Below are 26,091 nucleotides of genomic sequence, written 5' to 3' on the forward strand. Positions count from 1 at the left end.
ACAAACCAGCCAAGCGTCTCCGAAGAATGTTGGAAAGTATTGTCCGCAGCCCTCACTCAGATCTGTTGTTGCTACTCTGATTGTTCCTACCTGGCTTTACGGTCAGCCAGGGTTGCAGTTGGCCCTGTCCCCACTGATGTTCAAGGCACTCAGACCACCAAGAGGGGCAGAGCTGATGGCCCTCGAGGCAGATGAGCTGCAAATCACGACCCTCCTCTACTTATAGAAATAAACAGATGGACACTCACACCCCGAATGCAGGCACGCCGTCCGGGAAAACCCCAGAAACAGTCACCTCCTCCCTCCCTGTGTCCCGATTCTTCCCCTCCCCTACCCCACACCCTAATCCCACTACAGAGAGGGGGAAGGATGGGTTTCCGTAGGGGAGGATCAGGCTCACTAGAGAAACCCATCCTTCTAGACCTCTCCCATCGGAGGAAGACTTGCAGGAGGAAACAAGGAGTTTGTTCTAAAGCTGAGGGACTGGAATCCCAGGGATGAAGGAAAGTCCAACTAACGTACAACATACATCTTTTGAGTGGCTTCTGTCTTTCACACGTCCCTGCCCTGTAAGCTTCCATATTGCAGAGTTCCTGATACCCAGGTACTTAAGAAAGTTCTCCTCTTATTCACTGGAAGACAACCATTCTCTCTGGCTCTATCAAAAGGCAGCTCTCGGGCTTCCCTGGTGGCGCAGTGGTTGAGAGTCCGCCTGCCGATGCAGGGGACACGGGTTCGTGCCCCGGTCCGGGAAGTTCCCACATGCCGCGGAGTGGCTGGGCCCGTGAGCCATGGCCGCTGAGCCTGCGCATCCGGAGCCTGTGCTCCACAACGGGAGAGGCCACAACAGTGAGAGGCCCGCGTACCGCAAAAAAAAAAAGAGGGAGCTCTGATGTCTGGGAAGGCAGCTCTTTCATTCCAGCCTGCTAAAACATTTGATCCGAAACACAGATGTCAGAAAATTGAAACTGCTGCTTTGATTTCTATTAAAATATCCAAATAAAAAGCCGTCGGTTCTCTGGTCCCCAACAGGTGCCCTTCTACTTCCAGCCCTTCTTGAACGGCAGCGGCCCAAGGATTCCCCACAAGCTACAGTCTGAAAGGAAGGTGCCCACACAAGCAGTCTCCACCAGTGAGTCACTCACAAACGCCAAGTGCCCTCAGGAAGCTCCTTCTCAAGCGCAATGTGCGGCTTATCCAGGGAAAGCAGCATAGCCTCCCCGTTGAACCTGAACACTGTGGAATCAGCCAAAATCGGCTCCTCCCCAGACAGCACCATGAGTTTCTAGCTGGCCTCTGTGAAAAGTCTTCATGGATGATGAGAATGATAGGATGTCGAATGGTCTGTTTCTCCAGATTTCTGTAACCTCTCTTTATAAGACCAAGATGTTCCTGTTTCACAATTTGTCTGGATCTCTTCATCTGGCCTGAGAAGAAACTACAGTTGACCCTTGAACAACACAGGTCTGAACTGCAAGAATCCACTTATATGCAGATATTTTTCAGTAGTAAATACTACACAGTCAGTGGTTGCTTGAATTCTGGTATGCAAAGGAACCACGGATCCAGAGCGCCAGCTTTGAATTACACGGGGATTAATCCTCACATTATTCAGGGGTCCACTGTACTCTCACAACAAACAAAGACGGCTACTGATGCAGATAAGATGCATTCTTCTAGCTGGGGCACCTGTGGGATATCATTCTAAAAGAACACCAATCCCTCATAGCAAAAACTGTGATACAATTAGTTAAGATACTAGGCCAAGCAATCTCTGATCTGTTGGCCAATAAAACCACATCGGCTTCTTTCAAATGCTCCATTTCTAGGAGTGAGTAGCACAGCCTGTCAGCTTGGCAAAAGCGTGCCTTCCTTCTTATGGAAAGCACACATAACAATGATGGTTTTCCCATTTGATATCTATGGCGGGGAACAGCATGATGCCTCCCTCCTCCGGGTGGAAGAGAGGAAGCTGACCAGACAAAACCTGCACCTGGGAGGCGCCCCCTGCACCACCAAGTAAATAAAGGAGATGCCAAGGGTCAGCTCCTGCAGGGTCCCCCAGATGACGAGGATGCCTCAGGGTGGTCCCTCTCCAGCAACATGAAACCCCACTCAGTGCTGGCGGTGCTCTCACAGCGAGGGTCCTCAGCACAGGTGGAAGGTCACACTATGAGCTAGCCATTGAATTGCCCGTGTTGCTTTTTGTTTTCAATCACCCTGGAATTTTCCCTCCCACCCTTTCCATGCAACTGTTATAGTCCTTCTTTTCCTAAGACTCCCTCCTACACTGAGCCCTCGTGGGTTCAGGTCACTGAGATGCCCAGGTGTCCCTGCAGGCAGATCAGCACAAAAAGTGAGAGCCTGGGGCTTCCCTGGTGGCACAGTGGTTGAGAGTCCACCTGCCGATGCAGGGGACACGGGTTCGTGCCCTGGTCTGGGAAGATCCCACGTGCCGCAGAGCGGCTAGGCCCGTGAGCCATGGCCGCTGAGCCTGCGCATCCGGAGCCTGTGCTCCGCAACGGGAGAGGCCACAGCAGTCAGAGGCCCGTGTACCGCAAAAAAAAAAAAAAAAAAAAAAAAGTGAGAGCCTGCTCCTGACCTGAACTCTGTAACTTCCGTGGGCACAGGTGGATTCGGGGATGATGGGTCCTCCCCGAGGAGTGTTCAACAGCCATTCTTACATCGGATTTCCCTAAGAGCGTCATAGAATCAGATTGCCACAAAGCTTGAAAGGTCTTTCAAGAGTCTGTTCAGTTGATTAGAGCACTGGATGACTCGGCAAAAGTCACACCTTTATTTCGTCTGCATCTCATCCTGATGAAAAGGCAGGCTGGAGCACATGGGCAGAATAACAGCCTAGAAATGGTAAGATCTGACTTCAGGGGCCCAGCTCCATCAGCTGCCACACTCTGGAGCTCTTTGTTTTAGACTAAGAGATCTCTAAGCGGAAACTATCTAAGTTAGGTCTCTTACTAGCTGCATCCCCAGGAGATTTTCTGAGTTCTTATTTCCTCAACTGTTAAATGAGAATAACAAGAAGAGCCTGCCCACCACGCCGGGCTGCTCTGCATGCCATGAATTAGTAAGTGAGAAAGCAGGCACCCTGCCACCTGTGTGTCTCTGTATGGGGACAGGGCACACCTGCAGGGATGTTGCCCTGGAGTTCAGCTCAAAACACAGAGGCTTGGGCTTCCCTGGTGGCACAATGGTTGAGAGTCCGCCTGCCGATGCGGGGGACATGGGTTCGTGCCCTGGTCCGGGAAGATCCCACATGCCATGGAGCGGCTGAGCCCGTGAGCCATGGCCGCTGAGCCTGCGTGTCTGGAGCATGTGGTCCGCAACGGGAGAGGCCACAACAGTGAGAGGCCCACACACACCGCAAAAACAAACAAACAAACAAAAAAAGCACAGAGGCTTTGTGAAATACTGCAGTGGGCTCTAAGCTCAGCACGTCCTCCTTGTTCCCCTCAAAGTGCTTGTGAGAGAGATGACAGGAGTGAGACAAACCTCTGCACTGTTCAAAGCAAAAGGAGAAATAAGTAGGACACATCTGGATGGCGGAACCAAAAAAGGCTCACTTTAAGCTTCATGTATAAATGTGTGCTTTTATAAACATAAAAATAAATGTACATGTATATTTCATCTTATATATTACACATATTCCATATATATATCTGTCTAATATAATGCATACATCATATGTATAATTACATATGATACATAATGTGTATTATCGTGTGTGTGCATGTGTGTATGTGTGTGCATTTGTATATGTATGTGTGCATGTGTGTATGTGTATGCATGTGCATGTGTGTATGCGTGTGCATGTGTGTATATGTGTGCGTCTGTGTGTGTAGCATGACTTCCATAGGAGAGACAAGGGAAGCAGGAGTAGGAAAGATCCCTAGAGGCCAAGGCTATACCGTAAGGACACAGGCGAAAGTGAAGGAGAAAGAGCACAGGCAGACTTGATGGTGCGTTTCTTTTGGCTGAAATCTGGCAACAACACACATCTCTTCCCCCTCTCCATGGGCATGAGCCCAGGGTTAGAGTTCTGCAGGGAAATATCAGGGCTGGGAGGGGAGGGGAGGACACCATGAGCAGCTCCCTGGACAAGCATCCAGCTTCGATGGGCTGGATCGGGTGTGGTACACGTGTGAGAGGGGACAGTTACTCGCTGAATAGTCTGAAACACATTTGGAAGGCAGTTAGAAGGCTTCAGAAGACTGAAATCCCCGTGATAAAAATGACAGGCAGTAAGCATGGTAAAGCACTTGCTGCCACCCAGGCACCGTTATACGAGCTTTATATGTATTAACTCAGTGCATCCTCATAACAGCCCATCCCTCCCCCAATAATAAGTGGTTCCAGCTAATAAGTGGTTGAGTGAGGTAATCAGATGGTAGAGTCCATATTCTCAACCGCTACAGGGGGTGACGTTTTCTTAAGTATTTTCTGCAGTGTAATAACCAGGCAGAACTTTCATCCCCCTCCCTGCTCTACACCCGCCACACCTGCAGGCCTCACCACACCTGCGTGTTCATCCAGGCACGGCTCACTTTCTGTCTAACATGAGTAAGGGTGGGTTCTGTCTTTCGCCATATAAGGTTATGACCTCCCCAAAGGCAAGAGGTCCATGTGTATCTCTTGGGTCTCCCACGACGCAGAACACAAGGAAGGTTTTCCCTCTATAGCAAGTGGATAAGAAACTAGGCTATGGGAGGGAGGGAGACGCAAGAGGGAAGAGATATGGGAACATATGTATATGTATAACTGATTCACTTTGTTATAAAGCAGAAACTAACACCACTGTAAAGCAATTATACTCCAATAAAGATATTAAAAAAAAGAAATTAGAAAGTAAAAAGTAAAACTAAAAAAAAAAAAGAGAGAGACTAGGCTTTGACGTAATGAACAGGAATTTAAGTATCAGTTTTGCTCTTATTAATTGAGACTTCGGGCAAATTATTTGACCTTCTTAAACTCTCTTGTCCTCCTCTGTGAAATGGGTATAATAATAGAAGCAACGCATAGAGTAAAGCTTAGCACAGTGCCTGGCACATAGTAAGACTCAGTAAATGTTAGTGCCATGAATAATAACTCATTCTTCCAGGCCATTGATTGGGTCTCCTCTCTCACAGCTCACTAGCCTCTCCTGTCTCCAGCTGATCATCCTCAGCAAAGGTTGGCATCCAAATCTCCAACCAATTGAGCTCCAGTGGATCTCAAAAGGGAAGGAAGACACCCCTGGGGCATTTGGAAATGGGAAAGGTCCATATCAGAATGGAGAGGAATAGTGGTATTTAGTGGGTTGGGTAGCCAGGGTGTAAAATATCCTGCGATGTGCAGGACTGCCCCACACCATGAAGAATTTTGCCACTCAAAATATCAACAATGCTTCCCTTGAAAAAACAAAGAACTGCTTGGAAAATAATTTTTATATGCGGGACAGCGACAAAATCAATCCCATAAACAGATCAATGAGATGAGCGATCCAAAATCAGTTAGGAAATCACCAGTACCTCCTGATGGTTTCGGGTGGCTCTGCACAGACGGGAATCTGCTCAGCCAAGGCCAGGGTGTCCTGCAAGGTCTTGCTGACCTCCTGCAACTCGCCCAGGGACAGCCCTCCCATGAGGTCGCAGCCCTGCCACGGGAGGACCCACTCCTGCTCTTCTATTTCCCTTCTCAGCTGTTGATCTTTTGCGTCCAGCACAGACATCCTGGCTTGGAGGGCTTCGATTTCTTTCTGTAGAGAATAGAGAGAGCAGATTTTGTAAATTCCCCCTGCTCGTGGCAGACTGCGCTGCTGAGAATGAGTTCTTTCCATGAGAGTCCGCCATATGCATGAGAGCCGTGAAGTTGCCCTTCTGAAGCAGGCAGATTTTTGGAGGTTTGCTGAACTGGAAAAATCATGCCAGCTTTGTATTTCTGATAAGTTGGCATAAGGAGAAACATTCCCTCCCAAGCATGAAATAACTCCGGGTGGCGAGCCAAGAATTTGACTTGGAAGAAGCCAGCAAATATATAAACGACTTACTTCATTTCAGGTGACAGAGCTAGAACACAGGGCAACAAACTTCATGGACTAGAGACACCAGTAAGCAGGTAACACGACCCAAGACCAGAAAAGCAAACGAGGCTTGGCTGGTCTGTCCCCAAACATGCAAATTTACCATATAGAGAAAGATTAGAAATCATAGCCTCTTAAGTCTACAGGATTGCGAGAACAATGACATACCGCAGATAGCACTCTGCTGTCTAGGTTCATAGAAAGAGTAAATAAATTTAACTTCCACTAATACAACAAACCAAAATCCAAAGAATCGAGTATTGTCCAATCTTGAGGTCAATGGATAAAACAAGCAGCAGGTAATTGAATGCCCGCTTTGCATACAGTGTTATGGCAGCTAATCATCTCACTGACCATAGGATTCTGAATCTAAAACAAGACTCTTTTAATTAACATACTCCCAGGTTCCATGCACTGGTTTCCAGCTGATAAGAGTATAGCTCTAACCCTGGCTGTCCCCCCATCTCTCACTCACGTCCTCTTAGCCTCAAGGTACAGATCACCCACAGCTCTACCCACTGACCCCTCTTCCAGTAGGGGAGGAAGGAGACACAGCAAGAGGTACTGAAGATCCACCCAAGACACCCTAAGAAAACAATAGTGTGTATCCCACTGGTCCAAGATTATGGTATTACTGACACTGTCTCCCATTTCACCTCCCTACTTCCAACCTTTGAATTCCCATCTCCTATTCTTTTCTTTTCTGTTTGTTTTGGTTTTTTTTTAACTGTGGTAAAATACAGGTAACATAAAATGTACCATCTCAACCATTTCTAAGTGTAATTCAGTGGCATTAAGTATATTCATATTGTTGTACAACCATCACCACAATCCATCTCCAGAGCTCTTTGCATCCCACAAAACTGAAATCCTGTCCCCATTAAACACTGACCCCATCATTCCCCCTGCCTCCAGGCCTGGTGGTCATCATTCTGCTTTCTGTCTCTAGAATCTAACTCTTCTGGGGACCTCGTATACAATATTTGTCTTTTTGAGGCTGGCTCATTTCACTTAGTATAATGTCCTCAAGTTTCATCCATGCTGTAGCACCTTTCAGAATTTTCTTCCTTTTAAAGGCTGAATGATACTGCATTGTATGTATACACCACATTTTGTTTATCCATTCATCTGTCGATGGACCCTTGGGTTGCTTCCACCTTTTGACTGTTGTGAATAATGCTGCTATGGAGAGGTCTTTGAGTCTCTGCTTTCAGTTCTTTTGGGGCTTATACCCAGAAGAGAAATTGCTGAATCACATGGTAATTTTACTTTTAATTTTTTAAAGAACCACCATCCTGTTTTCCAAAGTGGCCCTCCACCCTATTCTCACATAGATGTCAAAGTGACTCACTAAATTGCGGTCAATTACATAACTTCACTGCTTAAAAACCCCCCATGGCTCCCAATCCAGTCAGAGAAGAGCCCAAGACCTCACAAGGCCCTGCAAAGGCCCTCTCATCACTGACCTTCTCCTCTGCTGTTCTCCGCAACCCTGGCCTCCTGGCTACCCTTTGAACGCATGGGGCACACTCCCACTGCAGCCTTCGAGTGACTGTCCCCTCCATGGGGAATGTTCTTACTGGAGATTTCTGCAAGGCCCCTCCCCCTCTTCCATCAAGAGTTCGCTTCAATCTCCCTTCTCAGTGAGTAGACTCCCCTACCCCAACACTCTGCTCCATGCACTGTAGCTCTTACCACCCTACAACATAGAATTTAGGCTTTTATTACGTTCGTCATTTCTTGTCTATCTCCCCACTCCCACCCCCACTAGGACATAAACTCCACAGGAACCCTGAGCATTGCAAACAGTACCTGGCATGTCATAGGCACTCAAAAATTCCTGCTGAATAAATGAATATCCACCTTCCCCGAGAGTTCTGCCACGAATTCTCCCTCCAAACACTAAGCATGTTCTGTACACTCTGACGTCATCAGGAATTGGGGAGACCTTCAACTGGTGAATATTGTTCAGAACCAAAAACCAGACTTCACACTTTCAGCTACGTGAACCCTGCAGTGATGCCCACTGAATATGAAAGTGCCAGGTTTTCATCCACCAGAGGGCAGATAGTAGAAGCAAGAAGAAATACAATCCTGCAGCCTATGTAATGAAAACCACATTTACAGAAAGATAGACAAAATGAAAAGGCAGAGGACTATGTACCAGATTTAGGAACAAGATAAAACCCCAGAAAAACAACTAAATGAAGTGGAAATAGAATTCTTCCAGAAAAAGAATTCAGAATAATGATAGTGAAGATGATCCAGGACCTCGGAAAAAGAACGGAGGCAAAGATCGAGAAGATGCAAGAAATGTTTAACAAAGACCTAGAAGAATGAAAGAACAAACACCCAGAAGAATTAAAGAACAAACAAACAGAGAGGAACAATACAATAACTGAAATGAAAAATACACTAGAAGAAATCAATAGCAGAATAACTGAGGCAGAAGAACGGATAAGTGACCTGGAAGACAGAATGATGGAATTCACTGCCACGGAACAGAATAAAGAAAAAAGAATGAAAAGAAATGAAGACAGCCTAAGAGACCTCTGGGACAACATTAAATGCACCAACATTCGCATTATAGGGGTCCCAGAAGGAGAAGAGAGAGAGAAAGGACCCAAGAAAATATTTTAAGAGATTATAGTCGAAAACTTCCCTAACATGGGAAAGGAAATAGCCACCCAAGTCCAGGAAGTGCAGAGAGTCCCAGGCAGGATAAATCCAAGGAGAAACACAGCAAGACACATAATAATCAAACTGACAAAAATTAAAGACAAAGAAAAGTTATTAAAAGCAACAAGGGAAAAAGGACAAATAACATACAAGGGGACTCCCATAAGGTTAACAGCTGATTTCTCAGCAGAAACTCTACAAGCCAGAAGGGAGTGGCATGATATATTTAAAGTGATGAAAGGGAAGAACCTGCAACCAAGATTACTCTACCTGGCAAGGATCTCATTCACATTCAACAGAGAAATCAAAAGCTTTATAGACAAGCAAAAGCTAAGAGAGTTCAGCACCACCAAACCAGCTCTACAGCAAATGATAAAGGAACTTCTCTAAGTGGGAAACACAAGAGAAGAAAAGAACCTACAAAAACAAACACAAAACAATTAAGAAAATGGTAATAGGAACATACATATTGATAATTACCTTAAATATGAATGGATTAAATGCTCCAACCAAAAGACACAGGCTTGCTGAATGGATACAAAAACAAGACCCATATATATGCTGTCTACAAGAGACCCACTTCAGACCTAGGGACACATACAGACTGAAAGTGAGGGGATGGAAAAAGATATTCCACGCAAATGGAAATCAAAAGAAAGCTGGAATAGCAATACTCATATCAGATAAAATAGACTTTAAAATAAAGAATGTTACAAGAGACAAGGAAGGACACTACATAATGATCGAGGAATCAATCCAAGAAGAAGATATAACAATTATAAATATATATGCACCCAACACAGAGCACCTCAATACATAATGCAAATGCTAACAGCTATAAAAACAGGAAATCAACAGTAACACAATAATAGTGGGGGACTTTAACACCTCACTTACACCAATGGACAGATCATCCAGACAGAAAATGAATAAGGAAACACAAGCTTTAAGTGACACAATAGACCAGATAGATTTAATTGATATTTATAAGACATTCCATGTGAAAACAGCAGATTACACTTTCTTCTCAAGTGTACATGGAACATCCTCCAGGTTAGATCACATCTTGGGTCACAAATAAAGCCTTAGTAAATTTAAGAAAATTGAAATCATATCAAGCATCTTTTCCGACCACAACGCTATGAGATTAGGAACCAATTACAGGGGGAAAAAACTGTAAAAACACAAACACATGGAGGCTAAACAATACGTTACTAAATAACCAAGAGATCGCTGAAGAAATCAAAGAGGAAATCAAAAAATACCTAGAGGGCTTCCCTGGTGGCGCAGTGGTTGAGAGTCCACCTGCTAATGCAGGGGGCACGGGTTCCTGCCCTGGTCTGGGAAGATCCCACATGCAGCGGAGTGGCTGGGCCCATGAGCCATGGCCACTGAGCCTGCACGTCTGGAGCCTGTGCTCTGCAACGGGAGAGGCCACAACAGTGAGAGGCCCATGTACCGCAAAAAAAAACAAAAAAAACAAAAAAAACACCTAGAGACAAATGACAGGAATATGTAGATCCAAAACCTATGGGATGCAGCAAAAGCAGTAATACAAGCCTATCTCAAGAAACAAGAAAAATCTCAAATAAGCAATCTAACCTTATACCTACAGGAACTAGAGAAAGAAGAACAAACAAAACCCAAAGTTAGTAGAAGGAAAGAAACCATAAAGATCAGAGCAGAAATAAATGAAATAGAAACAAAGAAAACAATAGCAAAGATCAATAAAACTAAAAGCTGGCTCTTTGGGAAGATAAACAAGATTGATAAACCTTTAGCCAGACTCATCAAGAAAAAGAGGGAGAGGACTCAAATCAATAGAATCAGAAATAAAAAAGGAGAAGTTACAATGGACACCGCAAAAATACAAAGCATCATAAGGGACTACTACAAGCAACTCTTTGCCAATAAAATGGACAACCTGGAAAAAATGGACAAATTCTTAGAAAGGTATAACCTGCCAAGACTGAACCAGGAAGAAATAGAAAATATGAACAGCCCAATCACAAGTAGTGTAATTGAAACTGTGATTAAAAAGCTTCCAAAAAACATAGGCAGAACACTCTATGACATAAAACACATCAAGATCCTTTTTGACCCACCTCCTAGAGAAATGGAAATAAAAACAAAAATAAACAACTGGGCCCTAATGAAACTTAAAAGCTTTTGCACAGCAAAGGAAACCATAAACAAGATGAAGACAACCCTCAGAATGGGAGAAAATATGTGCAAATGAAGCAACAGACAAAGGATTAATCTGCAAAATTTACAAGCAGCTCATGCAGCTCAATATCAAAAGAACAAACAACCCAACCCAAAAATGGGCAGAAGACCTAAATAGACATTTCTCCAAAGAAGATATACAGATTGCCAACAAACACATAAATGGATGCTCAACATCATTAATCATTAGAGAAATGCAAATCAAAACTACAATGAGGTATCACCTCACACCAGTCAGAATGGCCACCATCAAAAAATCTACCAACAATAAATGCTGGAGAGAGTGTGGAGAAAAGGGAACCCTCTTGCACTGTTGGTGGGAATGTAAATTGATACAGCCACTATGGAGAACAGTATGGAGGTTCCTTAAAAAACTAAAAATAGAACTACCATATGACCCAGCAATCCCACTACTGGGCATATACCCTGAGAAAACCATAACTCAAAAAGAGTCATGTACCACAATGTTCATTGCAGCTCTATTTACAATAGCCAGGACATGGAAGCAACCTAAGTGTCTATTGACAGATGAATGGATAAAGAAGCTGTGGCACATATATACAATGGAATATTACTCAGCCATAAAAAGAAACAAAATTGAGTTATTTGTAGTGAGGTGGATAGACCTAGAGACTGTCATATAGACTGAAGTAAGTCAGAAAGAGAAAAACAAATACCGTATGCTAACACATATATATGGAATAAAAAGAAAATGGTTCTGAAGAACCTAGGGGCAGGACAGGAATAAATACGCAGACATAGAGAATGGAATTGAGGACTTGAGGGGGAAGGGTATGCTGGGATGAAGTAAGAGAGTGGCATGGACATATATACACTACCAAATGTAAAATAGATAGCTAGTGGGAAGCAGCTGCATAGCACAGGGAGATCAGCTCGGTGCTTTGTTACCACCTAGAGGGGTGGGATAGGGAGGGTGGGAGGGAGGTGCAAGAGGGAGGAGATATGGGGGTATATGTATCTGTATAGCTGATTCACTTTGTTATAGAGCAGAAACTAACACACCATTGTAAAGCAATTATACTCCAATAAAGATGTTTAAAAAAAAAAATCTACCAACAAAGAAAAGTCCAGGACCAGATGGCTTCACAGGTGAATTCTATCAAACATTTAGAGAAGAGCTAACACCCATCCTTCTCAAACTCTTCCAAAAAACTGCAGAGGAAGGAACAGTCCCAAACTAATTCTACAAGGCCACCATCACCCTGATACCAAAGCCAGACGAAGATACTACAAAAAAAGAAAATTAGAGACCAATATCACTGATGAATATAGATGCAAAAATCCTCAACAAAATACTAGCAAACAGAATCCAACAACACATTAAAAGGATCATACACCACGATTAAGTCGGATTTATCCCAGGGATTCAAGGATTCTTCAATATATGCAAATCAATCAATGTGATACACCATACTAACAAACTGAAGAAGAAAAACTATATATGATCATCTCAATAGATGCAGAAAAAGCTTTTGACAAAATTCAACACCCATTTATGATAAAAACTCTCCAGAAAGTGGGCATAGAGGGAACCTACCTCAACATAATAAAGGCCATATACGACAAATCCACAGCCAACATCGTTCTCAATGCTGAAAAACTGAAAGCATTTCCTCTAAGATCAAGAACAAAACAAGGATGTCCACCTTCACCATTATTCTTCAACATAGTTTTGGAAGTCCTAGCCATGGCAATCAGAGAAGAAAAAGAAATAAAAGGAATACAAATTGGAAAAGAAGAAGTAAAACTCTCACTGTTTGCAGATGACATGATACTATACATAGAGAATTCTAAAGATGCCACCAGAAAACTACTAGAGCTCATCAATGAATTTGGTAAAGTTGCAGGATACAAAATTAATACACAGAAATCTCTTGCATTCCTATATACTAACAATGAAAGATCAGAAAGAGAAATTAAGGAAACAATCCCATTCACCATTGTAACAAAAAGAATAAAATACCTAGGAATAAACCTACCTAAGGAGGTAAAAGACCTGTACACAGAAAACTATAAGACACTGATGAAAGAAATCAAAGATGACACAAACAGATGGAGAGATATACCATGTTCTTGGATTGGAAGAACCAATATTGTGAAAATGACTATACTACCCAAAGCAATCTACAGATTCAATGCAATCCCTATCAAACTATCAACAGCATTTTTTACAGAACTAGAACAAAAAATCTTAAAGTTTGTATGGAAACACAAGAGACCCTGAATAGCCAAAGCAATCTTGAGGGAAAAAAATGGAGCTGGAGGAATCAGACTCCCTGACTTCAGACTACACTACAAAGCTACGGTAATCAAAACAATATGGTACTGGCACAAAAACAGAAATATAGACCAATGGAACAGGATAGAAAGCACAGAGATAAACCCACACACCTATGGTCAACTAATCTATAACAAAGGGGGCAAGGATATACAATGGAGAAAAGACAGTCTCTTCAATTAAAAAAAAAGTGCCAGTTTATTGGAGAATATTTTCAAATAGCGACAATGTTTGCTTCCCTTTGCCACCTTGCTATTGTATGGACTTGGATGGGCAAACTCAGATAATAAGAACACTCTGCATGAGGCTGGGGCAGCGGGAGGGCTTCCAGTAACATGTCTGAGCCCCATTAATTTGTCTAAGGTCATTCAGCTCTTTGGAGCCTAAGCCAGCTCTTGGACTCAGTGTTAAAGCCCTCTGCTCTTTCCAGAAGTCAATGCTCCCCATTCCTGCCTCAAGGCCTCCAGGCTCAGGCAGGTGTGGACAGAGTTTCAGGGCTCCTTGTCTCTGGGAGGCACTGTCGACCTCCAGAACTCCTGGTTGCCTCCTGGCTGGAACTCAGGGCTACATCAAGATTTCTAGCCCCTGATGATTCTCGGCCAACTTGCATCCACTGCTCTGGGCCAACCTGGAGCTCCCACGATGCCCCAGTCATTCCCAGTCCCGCCCACCTTGCCCAGTCCACACTTACAGCTCTGCCTCCTGACAAGTGCTACTCACAGTCCAACCTGACAGCAATTTCCAGAAAGCATTGCCACAGCTCAGATTTTTTTTCTGCCTTCTAAAAGAACCTTCTTCAGGGCAAAATGAGAAGAGGTGACAAACTGGCCTGGCAGACAAGGAAAGCATATTCAACAGGTAATGAGGAATAGCAAAAACAGGAACACACACCGCCAAGCTTTCAACCCCTCATTTATAATGAGACTCCCGACAGGCCCCCTAGTCACCACCCTCCACCTTGTGCTTCCAGGTGGACAGCCAACACTCTAATTGCTTCACTCAAGCAAAGCAAAGACCCACTTTGCTGCCTTTGGCTCAAATGGATAAGAAAAATGCTGTCTTATTTCTTGAAGATTCTTCACCCGCTTACCTGTAACTGCTGCTTTTCTTGGAGAAGCCAGTCTCGCCTGGTGATGGACACAGGCAGGTTGTCCTGAGCAGTGGGTTCCAACATATTCGGCTCCGTTCTGAGCTGGGCTTGGGTGTCGTCACTGCCATCTCTTAAAACAAAACATACATATTGGTACAGATGTGGATGAGCTGAAATCCTCACATCTACAAGAATGTTAACGGAAAGAAGGTCCACAAAGTGGCCCCCAGCAGCTCTCATCCTTAGGAGGGTCATAGGGATGAGGCCCCTAATGAAAGTTTTTGTTTTAATGACAACCTGTCGGGGCTTTGGCTGTTTCCCAGAGCCACCTTGCTTAATTGGACTGGGCACTGTCCAGCACCGTAGCTATGCATGTGGCTATCTGCGTTGAAAGTGTAAAATACACACCAGATTTTAAAGACTTAGTATGAAATGAAGAGTGCAAAATAGCTCATTAATGATATTTACATTCATTACCTGTTGGGATGACAATGTTTTTGATATACTGGGTTAATTAAGTATATTTTAAAATTAATTTTACTTGTTTTTTCTTACTTTTTAAAAATGTGGCTCCTAGAGCATTTAAAATCATGTATGTGGTTTGCATTATACATCATTGGACAGCTCTGCCCGGACCACCCAGAGCAAAATTCCAGGGCTGATCTTGGCTGTGGAGATGACAAAGAGGGTTGACTGATGCTTGGGTCAGAGATTCTCAGAAAAGGTTTGCTAAAAGACTGTCAAAACCCACTAAAAACCTGTTTGGCTCTTTCTCCCATGCTCGCAAGAGTTGGCATATATTTGGTTGAAGCAACGCTGGTGAAGATGTGGCCCAGGCTGCCACCTTATGCTGGTGAGTTGCCGTTGCAGGAGCCTTGCAGGTGTTTCTCATCAAAGGATGACAAATCAATTTATAAGCAGTTACAGCAGTAAACAAGACTTGTCCCCTGCACAGAGCAGAGGCGATGGATAAACCAAGGCCACGGACAAACGCTCCCCCCAGGGCTCAGACTTACTCACTGCAGGAGTGGAAAGGTAGAAGCCATGCTCCCACTTCCTACATCTTAACATGGCCCTTACGTTAACAAGGGGGCCTACTGAGCACCACAGTGAAACAGCCCTAATAGTCTTAGAAACAATGATAGAAAATATGTCACCTCAGCTTTTCTAAGTTAGAAAACAGTGGCCACAGAAAAGGGAGGCTTGCTTGAATTTCTGGGCCAGATACAGATTCAGACTCAATAATCTCAAAAGCTCCTTACTTAATATAACATACCACGCAATTTAGAAGCTTATTTTAAGACTTGTTGCTCTCTGTTTTGTGTGCGTAAAGGCAAATCACAAGAGTAGTAGTAGTAATAAAAAATTTTAACTGGTAATAACAAAATAATCCAGTATAATTGAGAATTTACTGTACGCCAGGTGTTATCAGTGTTGCCAACGAAGAAACAGAGCATCAGGGAGATCTGAGCAACTTGCTCTGGTGTAACCAAGCAGGACCCTATGGGGCCTTCCCAGAGCAAGACTCCCCCTCCAGGTCCTCCGCCTGCCTTTTGTCTGTAGAAAAGCTTTAGTCAAAGAATAAATTTAACTGGAGAAAAGAAAATGCAGAAAGAAAGGAAACTTTCAAGCAAGACAAAATAATAATGGCTTAGCCATTAAACAAAGAAGTCAGAAACCTTTTGTTCCTCCTCAAGGGCTATAGATAACATTCTGAGCCATGTCCTTTGAGCTGTTCGGCAGATACTGAAACCCTCACCAGGTAGAAGAAGTTAACTGTATGCTGCTCACAAGCACACAGACCCCAGACCGGTTGGAACCAGAAGGTTGATGATGTTGACTCCCAGTTACCTCACCACCAACCAATCAGAAGAAGGTCCACGAGCTGATCACACACCCCACAACACTCCTCCCTCACCCCATCTTTATAAACTTTTCCCTAAAAACCATCAGGGAGTTTGGGCCTTTTGAGCACTAGCTGCCTGGACTCCTTGCTTGGCGCCTGCAATAAACACTGCACTTTTCTTCACCCCAACCTGGTGTCAGTAGATTGGCTTTCCTGGGTGTGAGCAAGCAGACACAAGTTTGCCTCCATAACACTGAGTCACACAGAGAGCAAGAAGCAGGGGTGAAGAGTCCATCAAAGGGCCATGAGGCTTGTTGCCGCTCTCCAGCCCTTCCCTGGACACCATACACCAGTCAGGGCTTCAGCAAGATTATAAACTCCTGTTTCTTCCTGACTTCTAGCCACATGCCACCCACACCTGCTGGCTAAGTCCCCTTGCCCATGATTCAACACAGTCAGCTGAGAGTGACAGCTTCAGGGAGGCAGACGACCACGGTTTGAGCCCTAACTCCACCTTTTTCTAGCCATGTGTCCTTGGACTTACCAAACCTCTCTGAACCTCACCTCCCTCGTTTTTAAAATGAGGATGATGGTGATGCTGATGCCTTCCCTCTATGGCTCTATATGGCTAATTACGGGATCAAATGTATTCAACAAATGGCCACTGAGTGCCTACCCTGTGCAGGTCCCACCCTCACCCTGGGGCCATAAGCGGGCTCTGTCCTCGGAGAGCTGGCCACTTCCCCCCCACCTCAACGTTGGCATCAGGAGACTGAACGCTTTGCTCACGTCCACTGGACACACCGTCCTTTGTAATGAAGAGTAAAGATGAGATGTTTCTGAGGACCTTTCCATGTATCAGAAGGCGGGGTGGGGGGGGTCCCTGGAAGGAAACCACCATCAGCTATTGTGGGAATGGAACCCACCTCCTCCCTTGGGCCCCCGAGTCTCAGCCTGTCCACCCAGCCTCTCGCTCTGGATGGCGAACCTCAGCCCATCTCGTGCTGCTGTCCCCAGGGCCCAGCACTGAGCAGGGCTTAGCAAATATTTACCGAGTGACTTCATGAGTCCATGGCCTAGAAAAATCCAGAAGCTGTTTATATTCAGCTTTCGATTGCATTAGATCATTTCTTCACACTAATTTATTTCCCAATTTGCTCTGCTTATGCAAATATTAAGAGTTTCCTGAATTTCCTAAATAGATACCATCTGGGTCGGGATGGGAGTTAGTGAAGGGAATCAACACAGAATTGAAAATGAGCTGCAGGGGAACTACAGGTGGGTAGCTGGGAATTCTCCTTATTATCGTTAAACACATTCATTACTTAATCCATAAAAAAAGCCCCTGTGATTCACCGAAACTCCTGTGTCTCTCAGACTTTGACTCTGGGTAGAGAAAGCCATGCATAGATGGCTGAGTGGTGGCCCCAGGACAAAAGACAGCTCAGGAATGAAGCCGGGGACCGGTTACCATCTCAGCCCATCAGCCCTCAGAGCCACGCTCCCTCTGCCTCCTACAATGCTGTTCCCTTTATTTTAATAAACCCCAATGTGTAATCCCAAATGTCAGTGCAAATTAGCCTTGCTATAAACTAATCAGTATGGAAAACGAGCAAATCCCTCAGGGGCAAGAATTAAAAACACGTGGTTTGGAATGTTAGCACAGCACTCGGTGCCCACGGGGACTCGGGGTGTCTAGGACCACACTATCAGTCCCGGGTTTCATGCAGGCCCCCATCTTCCCAGTGCTGGAAAAATCCTGGCCTTTCTACTTTTGTCTTTTCCACCAATCACTTAAAGAAGGATAAAACCCATTTGTAAAATAAGATCCTACACCACTGAAAACAGTATAGATCCAAATTGCACAGGAGAGAGAATACTGCATGCCAGGGATAACATGGACCACGTGACTTCTGTGAGTACAGAGTTCAGTAATATTGAGAAAAGAATGAATCTCATCTGGGGGAAGGTGTTTCCTGAGAGTGTGCACCTGTGATGAACCCACCCGGTCACCTCCTCTGCAGCTGGCTCGCTGGGCCCGGGGCCCTCCAGGGTGTTGCCTTTGCTTGGAGGGCCGCCTTCAGGAACGTCTAGAGTGAGACAGGGCAGAGGGGAACCCAGACATTCCACCGGCTGGGACATCCCGTGCCAGAACAGCTCTTGGCAATTGCTGTGGTTTATACAGTTGTACGTATAACACAGAGGGTCCCTTTCCAGACAGGAATGACGGACAGTCATCACGATGCCAGAAAAATTGCTATGTGGTGCCCCTGCTGGAATCGTAGAGTTTTAATTGAGGAAAGAACCAAAATGGATGCTCTCATTTTCACAGTGAGGAAAACCTCAGCTCAGATGACCACTTCCGGCAACAAGACTTGAGTAGGACCTTCTGAATACCTTTGCCAACTGCTGCTCCATATCGAGGGCTATTCTATCAAATGTATGTCATCCGACGAATGTGTTTCCATCTCTCCCTCGGTGGGAAGATGGTGATAAGGAAGTAGTTTGGGCCAGTTATGCAATCAATGAAGTGTGCGTTAAATCTGGAAATAGCTTTCTTAGCCAACAAACAATGTCATAAATGACTGAGGCCACTCTGATGGCACAACTGAACATTGTAAATTTGCCAGGGACAATGTAGGTAACTTTACAGTTCTTCCTCATATATCTGATTTGGGTCTAAAAGTAAGGAGAGTGGAGTAAAAGTCATACATCTTAGAAAAGTGGACATCATTGATTTCTATAATCTTATCCCACACAGAGAGATGACAGCCTTGCAGGAGGGGCACGTGGACATTTACTTGGGTTTATAATAACCATGCCCAATACAACAGGCTTCAGACAGACTTCAGCTGAATTTGAGCAAAGAGGATGACACAGGAGACCTTTATTTGGAAGTTTTATCTATAAGCCACTGATGTTAAAACAAATTCCAATGAGTCTTCTGTGACTCCCTTCAACTGGTTTTTCTCCTCTTTTCCTTCCTCCCTTACTTCTCAAGGTGATGACAAGGGATCAGAGGTGGGCCTCCTGGGAGAGACACAGGCCGTGCTAGTCCCCATTTGGTTCTAGCTGTGATTAGGGGTTCAGAAACGTCTCCTGCCATGTTGGTAACAGTGATCATTTTTTTTTTTTTTTTTTTTTTTTTTTTTTTGCGGTATGTGGGCCTCTCACTGTTGTGGCCTCTCCCGTTGCGGAGCACAGGCTCCGGACACGCAGGCTCAATGGCCATGGCTCATGGGCCAAGCCGCTCCGCAGCATGTGGGATCCTCCCAGACCGGGGCACGAACCCGTGTCCCCTGCATCGGCAGGCGGACTCTCAACCACTGCGCCACCAGGGAAGCCCAACAGTGATCATTTTTATGCCACCTCATTTTACATCTCTGGTAAAATGTGTCTGTAACAGTTATTTTCTTTTGCTGTGTATCTCCATTCCAGCCTGTGAACTTAGAGCCGATCATCGCTGAATTCTGTGGTGTGATGGTCCCGACACGACAGTTAAATGGAAATAAAGAATCACATGTTTCAAAGGGAAGAGAGGAAGAGCTGGTAAGAGGAAAAATGACTCAGTCCAGAGCATCATGAGCTCCACAACATTCATCTGTTCCAATCAGAAAGGAGGTAGGTGAGCAGGAAGTATCTGGACAGGCAAACCAGAGCCCTGCCTTGATAAGCCACATTGGAAAACCATCATATATCTTTGTTTTTAAACTCTGTTGTACTTTGTTTACTTGTGTTTTAAGTTATCTATTGGGAAAAGGTCTTTGATAAAGGACACTTTGCATACACACACACACGTGCACACACACAACTGAAGATGTAAATATGACCCATTTTCATGTACATGGTGGTGAAGGTCCAGTGGGAAAACACAGAGGACGTACAGTCAGAGAAAAGCAAAGTATTAATGAGAAAATTATCAGTCATATGTGCACAGTAGACCAAACCTCTCTCTTAGGAGAAACGAAAAAAATAACTAACTTTCTTTGGACTGGGTGAAAGATACAGCAAAAGTAGATTCCCGATCATTGCTGTGCTAGGATGTTGAGGTGGAATTTTCCAGTTGCTCCAGAATCAGACGCAAACGCTGAAGGACACAGGCCTAAATGCCCTCCACCCCAAATCAGGAGCAGTGAGGGAAGTGTCCACCCAGGGCTGCACAAGCTGCAAACCACCAGCACCCTCACTCACCACCATGTTGACCATGCAGGAAATGGAGTCTTCATGAGAGATGCTTCCCTGCCCAAGCCCCCAGCCCCGCATGGGGGCAAACAGGGAGTAAACTCTCCTACCCAAACCAAATGAAGGAAAAGCAAGTCCACTAGAGCCCCTCTTCCAGCCAGGGGGTGTCCTGCAAGGAAGGCTGACGTCTGGTTCTCCCATATGAATCTCTATCTGCGTCTGGTTCTCTTTGGAGCAAAATCTAAGACAAGGAGCTGAGTTCGGGCTGCTTTTTGGCAAAGTGATTCCCAAGAAACCAGAGTGGGTAGTAGGAAGGAGGAAAAGTCAATAAACCGTGTGCTATTGAGCTGATCACCACAAAGGCAACTGGGGCGCCAACCAACTGAGAAACGTCCTGGGAGAAAATGTGTGGAACACTCCTCGAAGCTGTCCCCCTGGATGTGGGGAAGTTGGAGCATTAATCTGCCCTCAGGGGCATCACTCACTCCCCTTCCTCACAAGAGGCAGGGAAAGCCCCGTGGCAGAGAAGACTATCGGGTGCAAAGCTGTCTGTGGGCACAAAAGCGTCCACAGCTGGAGAGGGAATCAGAGGGAGGCCAAGGGGTTGGGACACGGGGCATCAAGTCTCTGCGGCAATCCCCGCCCACACACCAACTTTGTGATGCACCACTGCCCGTCGAGCAGGGATGAAGGAACGGGAGAGCCACAGCAGGGCAGAGGGCCTGGAACCAGCCGACCCGCACACCCACTGTTCAGTGTGGCAAAGATTCGTGAGCTTCCTGTGAATCAAGTGAACATAACAAAAGGGATCCTCCCCACAAGGGCGCCCACTGGCCAAGGAGACCCAGGGAAAGAGGTTGGGTGATACGTGAAAAACGGTGGTTGCCCCCATGGGGTAGAGAGATTGTGTTCACGTCAGGGAGGTGCTGCAGTGGCCTCTGGGGACCCCGCACCTGAGTCCCACAAGGGAGGGGATGTATCAGCACGTATTCACGGGGGTATCAGCACCTCTGTTGGCCGGGGGGCAGCAATGGCCCACAAGGAGAGGATTACAAACACTGGACAGGGGAAGATTTGAATTGGACGTACGAATGATGCTTCAAACTGGATGAGCATCAGTAACTGAAAATGCCCCAGACATCTGTATTTTCTGCCCAAGATACCACAGAAATGGGGAAAATGTGTTCAACAGAGCACAGCAGACCAGAGAACAGACAAACCACGATGGCTTTGTACCCTGCTGAGTAGAGACACCCCCAGTGACCCAGTTATATTACAGAGCAGTGCAGTACCAAAGACAGAGAGAGACGGATACCAAACCATTTGAGTACCAGTAATCTGCTTTAGAGGAGCCCAGTTAACCCCTGCGGTGACAGCTAACACTCCCTGGGCTGCTGGAAGGACCTGGACAAATACAGTATGATTCAGGTTGACACACAGAGAATTAAACAGTGCTTTTTAGAAAGATGAATTAAACAGGGATTATTATGAACAAAATGACAGTGAAAATTACAAATGAAGTACCTGATTGTACTTGGGTGTTTACATTTCCTCAGATCTTATTCTAAACCAAATTTTCTTAACTTGAGAGCCAAAGGCCCCCTGGAGAGGGAATCAATAAGCTCAGAAGATCTGCATGCAAGTGTTTGTATGCAGTTGTCCGTATGTTTGTACATACGTGGTTCTGTGATGGAAGAAATCTATAGCTTTCATTAGATCCTCTAGGAAACCCTTGATCCCAACAAAGCGAAGAGGTACTTATTTGTGTTGTTATTAATCAGTATTGAAAATGTGCCATGCCAATGCAACTTTTTTATTTCTACAGGAAAAGCACCATCATTGGAAAGCATTCTGTTTCTCCCTGGACTCGGAAAGCCCCTGGCCTGGGAGAAAACTTCCCATCCAGGCTCTGGCTGCCTGCGCTCAGGCCAGACACCCCGTCCCCCTAGTGGCCACTGTGAGAACTGCAGTCAAAGCCTCTGGTTCAGGGGAAACCGGCGAGTCCACATAATCCTGCTGATGAGAAACGTCACAGGCTGGATGAGCAGTTGGCACAGTGAGAGACAATTTTTTTTTTTTTTTTTTTTTTGGCGGTACGCGGGCCTCTCACTGTTGTGGCCTCTCCCGTTGCGGAGCACAGGCTCCGGACGCGCAGGCTCAGCGACCATGGCTCACGGGCCCAGCCGCTCCGCGGCACGTGGGATCTTCCTGCACCGGGGCACGAACCCGTGTCCCCTGCATCGGCAGGTGGACTCTCAACCACTGCGCCACCAGGGAAGCCCCCCGAGAGACAATTTTTTAAATTATTAATGACTATGTAATTATGTTAACACGCAGTAGAAAAGCGTAAGAAAGGAACTGATTTTGAGTCATTGTTCTCTAATTGTGTTAATAATGGGACAGATGGCTTTGGCACGAGAAAAGCCAACATAATGCTTAAATAACTGAAGTGTGGAAAAGAGCGATCTAATTCAACCCCCTCCTTTTCTCATGAGGGGAGTCAAGTGTGGAGAAGGTAGGAAACTACGTCAGGTCACAAAGAGCTGGGTAGTGCAAGAGACAGGACCAAATCCAGGTTTCCTGGCGCTCCAGTCGGGGGTTCTTCAAGATACTGTGGGGACTTCCCTGGTGGCTCAGTGGTTAAGAATCCGCCTGCCAATGCAGGGGACACGGGCTTGAGCCCTGGTCCAGGAAGATCCCACATGCCGCGGAGCAGCCAAGCCCGTGCACCACAACTACTGAGCCTGCTCTCTAGAGCCTATGAGCCACAACTACTGAGCCCATGCGCCACAACTACTGAAGCCTGTGCACCTAGAGCCCGTGCTCTGCAACAAGAGAAGCCACCGCAATGAGAAGCCCGCGCACCACAACTCTGCCCCTGCTCGCCGCAACTAGGGAAAGCCTGCATGCGTCAACGAAGACCCAAGGCAGTCAGAATTTAATTAATTAATTAATTTAAAAGAAGATACTGTGAACCTCCTCCTTGCTGGGTGTGTCAAAAGCAAGGCTGAAGGAGTGTTTTCTCCAGGGCAACTGAACCACGTTAGAGTGAAGGTTCTCCCTCTCCCCCTCTCTATACACATGCATCTTGGTGAACCTACATGTAGATACACATATGTATCACATTCATTCATTCAGTGAATATTTATGGAATACTTATCATAGGTCAGCCACTGCTCTGGTGTCTAGGAATAAAAAGATAAATACAATACAGTCTTGTCCTCGAGGAGCTCACAGTCTGTCAGAGTAGACAGATATTCAAGGAAACAGAGTAACTTAAGAGCCAAGGCAGGGGTGAGGTCATTCAAGGTGCTCCAGTCATTCAAGGGGTAGATGCTGTGACTGATACGGGCAAGGTTTCACAAGGATGGGAGCTGAGCTGAGTTGTGAAGAATGAGCAACAGTTAGGTGACAACTTCTACTACTTCAGCATGTGTCAACTGCAGGGGCTGATGACGCCTAGTGAAATTCCGGCTGCTGGAAAGCTAGGCAAGAGCTGCACTGGAAAAGCTTTGAATGTCATGCTAAGCAGCACAGACCTTATCCCAAGAACGATGAGGGCCACCGTGCATGACACGACGTTTCCACCTGAGGCATCACGGAAGATGAATGAGAGGGAGTAATACTGGGATCAGGAATCCAGCAGAGTCCACAGGACTTGGTCCCCAGTTAGACTGGGGAGTAAGGCCTAAGGGGAGGAGCCGAGGCTGAACCAGAGTTCTTACTTGGTTCACTGGGTAGATGGTGGCATAAGTCACTGAGACTGGGGATACAGGAGCAGGAACTGACCGGGGACAAAGAGAGTAAATTTAATAACTAGATAGTTTTAAAAGATAGTCAATTTAGTAAAGGCAAGAATAAAACAACAGTAAATTTTTAAGGTAAAAAGGTAGTACACTTAGTAAAGCTCAGGGAGTTGTTCAAAAGAAAGCCGAGTTGTGGGCTGGAATTTTAGAGAGAGACCAGGGGTAGGGATAGAAATTTGAGGGAAATTAGGAACTTCCCTGGTGGTCCAGTGGTTAAGACTCTGTGCTCCCAGTGCAGGGGGCCCGGGTTCAATCCCTGGTCGGGGAAGTAAGATCCCACATGCTGCACAGCGTGGCCAAAATAATTGAAAAAAAAGAAAAAGAAATTTGAGGGAAATTAGTACATTAGTGGTACCTGAAGCACAGGAGTATCTGAGATCCCCCAGGGAGAGTATATAAAGTGGGAGGAGAGGATGGAGAAGAACAGAAGACAGGGGAGCATCAATATGAAGGGGTCGGGGAGAGAAACAGGAGCTCTTCAGAGATGGAAAGGAACGGCCAGCAGGGCAGCAAGAGCACGAAAGAGTGATTTGAGAAGGCCAAGGTGAGAGAGTTTCAGGGATGAATCCAATTGATCAAAAGTTCTAGATGGTGCCGTGACAATGCACAGAAGAAGCATTTTAACATGTCTTTTAAATTGAGCAACTAGAAAATCATTACCAACTTTGGTAGCAGCCGAGATAGAAATCAGAGCCCGGTGGGCTCAAAAAGTGAATGGGAACTAAAAACAGCATCCAGGTAACTCCTGTGAGGAAAGCAGACAGGGTGAACAAGGTACGCCGCGGGTTTATATGGGCTTCATAAATGATTAATAATACACTTCTGTGGAGAACATATTCGGTTGAGCGACGTGAACACGCTATCTTTATGGGTCACAGTCAAATATGAGAAAGGGCAGGGGGTGTAACCTGAGTGAGAAAGCAGGACATGGCCTTTATTTTAGTTCACTGTGTTCTATGAGACACGCAGCTGAGACCATAACAAAGCATCACTCTCTAACCACATCATGTGTAGCTAAAGAGATGATCATTGGAGAGCAGGTGGCAGCTTGGACTCAGAGAGAGAGCGCGGGAAGCTAGTTCCAAACTGGGACTCAAGCCAGACGCGAGGTTTGTGCCCAGGCTCAGTACCCACCCACTGGGGGCCTGCACAAGTCCCTGAAGGCTTCCTGGGCCTCGTTTCCTCATCTCTAAATACAGAGAGGGATGTAGATGATGATGATGTAATCTCCATAGAGATACATATATCAATATACAAAATCTACAACCCCCTGGAATTGTCTTGAGGATTCAATGAATTACTTCTTATTCATCAAAAGAAGAATAGATAAGCAAAATGTGGTATGTAATACAATGGAACATGATTCAGCCTCCAATAGGAAGGAAATTCTGACATGTCACAACATAGACGAACCTTGGCCCAGTGAAATAAGCTAGTCACAAAAGGACAAATACCATATGATCCCACTAATGTGAGGTACCCAGACTAGTCAAATTCATAGAGACAGAAAGTAGAAATGGTGGTTGCCAGGGGCTGGGAAGGGGGGACAAGGGAGTTAATGGGGTTTTTTTAATTGAAGTATAGTTGATTTACAATGCTGTGTTAGTTTCTGGTATACAGCAAAGTGATTCAGATACATAAATATATATATATATATATATATATATATATATATATATATATTCTTCCTCATATTCTTTCCATCATAGTTTATTACAAGATACTGAATACAGTTCCCTGTGCTATACAGTAGGACCTTGCTGTTTAGCTACTCTATATATAGCAGTGTGTATCTGCTAATCCCAAACTCCTAATTTATCCCTCTCCCCCCACCTTTCCCCTTTTGGTAACCATAAGTTTGTTTTATATGTCTGTGAGTCTGTTTCT

General features: G+C 45.3%; 1 protein-coding gene across 1 annotated transcript in view; it reads right to left on the reverse strand.

Annotated features, from left to right (window-relative positions):
- DISC1 (DISC1 scaffold protein) overlaps positions 1-26,091 on the reverse strand; it is a gene marked incomplete at both ends in the record, with an annotated part of 352,917 nt that overhangs the window by 220,805 nt on the left and 106,021 nt on the right. Inside the window, 2 exons of the mRNA XM_079713831.1 lie at positions 5,526-5,752; positions 14,371-14,491. Of these exons, the coding sequence (XP_079569957.1) occupies positions 5,526-5,752; positions 14,371-14,491 (348 nt within the window). The remainder of the gene's footprint in view (positions 1-5,525; positions 5,753-14,370; positions 14,492-26,091) is intronic.

The sequence above is a fragment of the Hyperoodon ampullatus genome (assembly GCF_949752795.1).
Source record: "Hyperoodon ampullatus genome assembly, chromosome: 1".
Lineage (NCBI taxonomy): Eukaryota > Metazoa > Chordata > Mammalia > Artiodactyla > Ziphiidae > Hyperoodon > Hyperoodon ampullatus.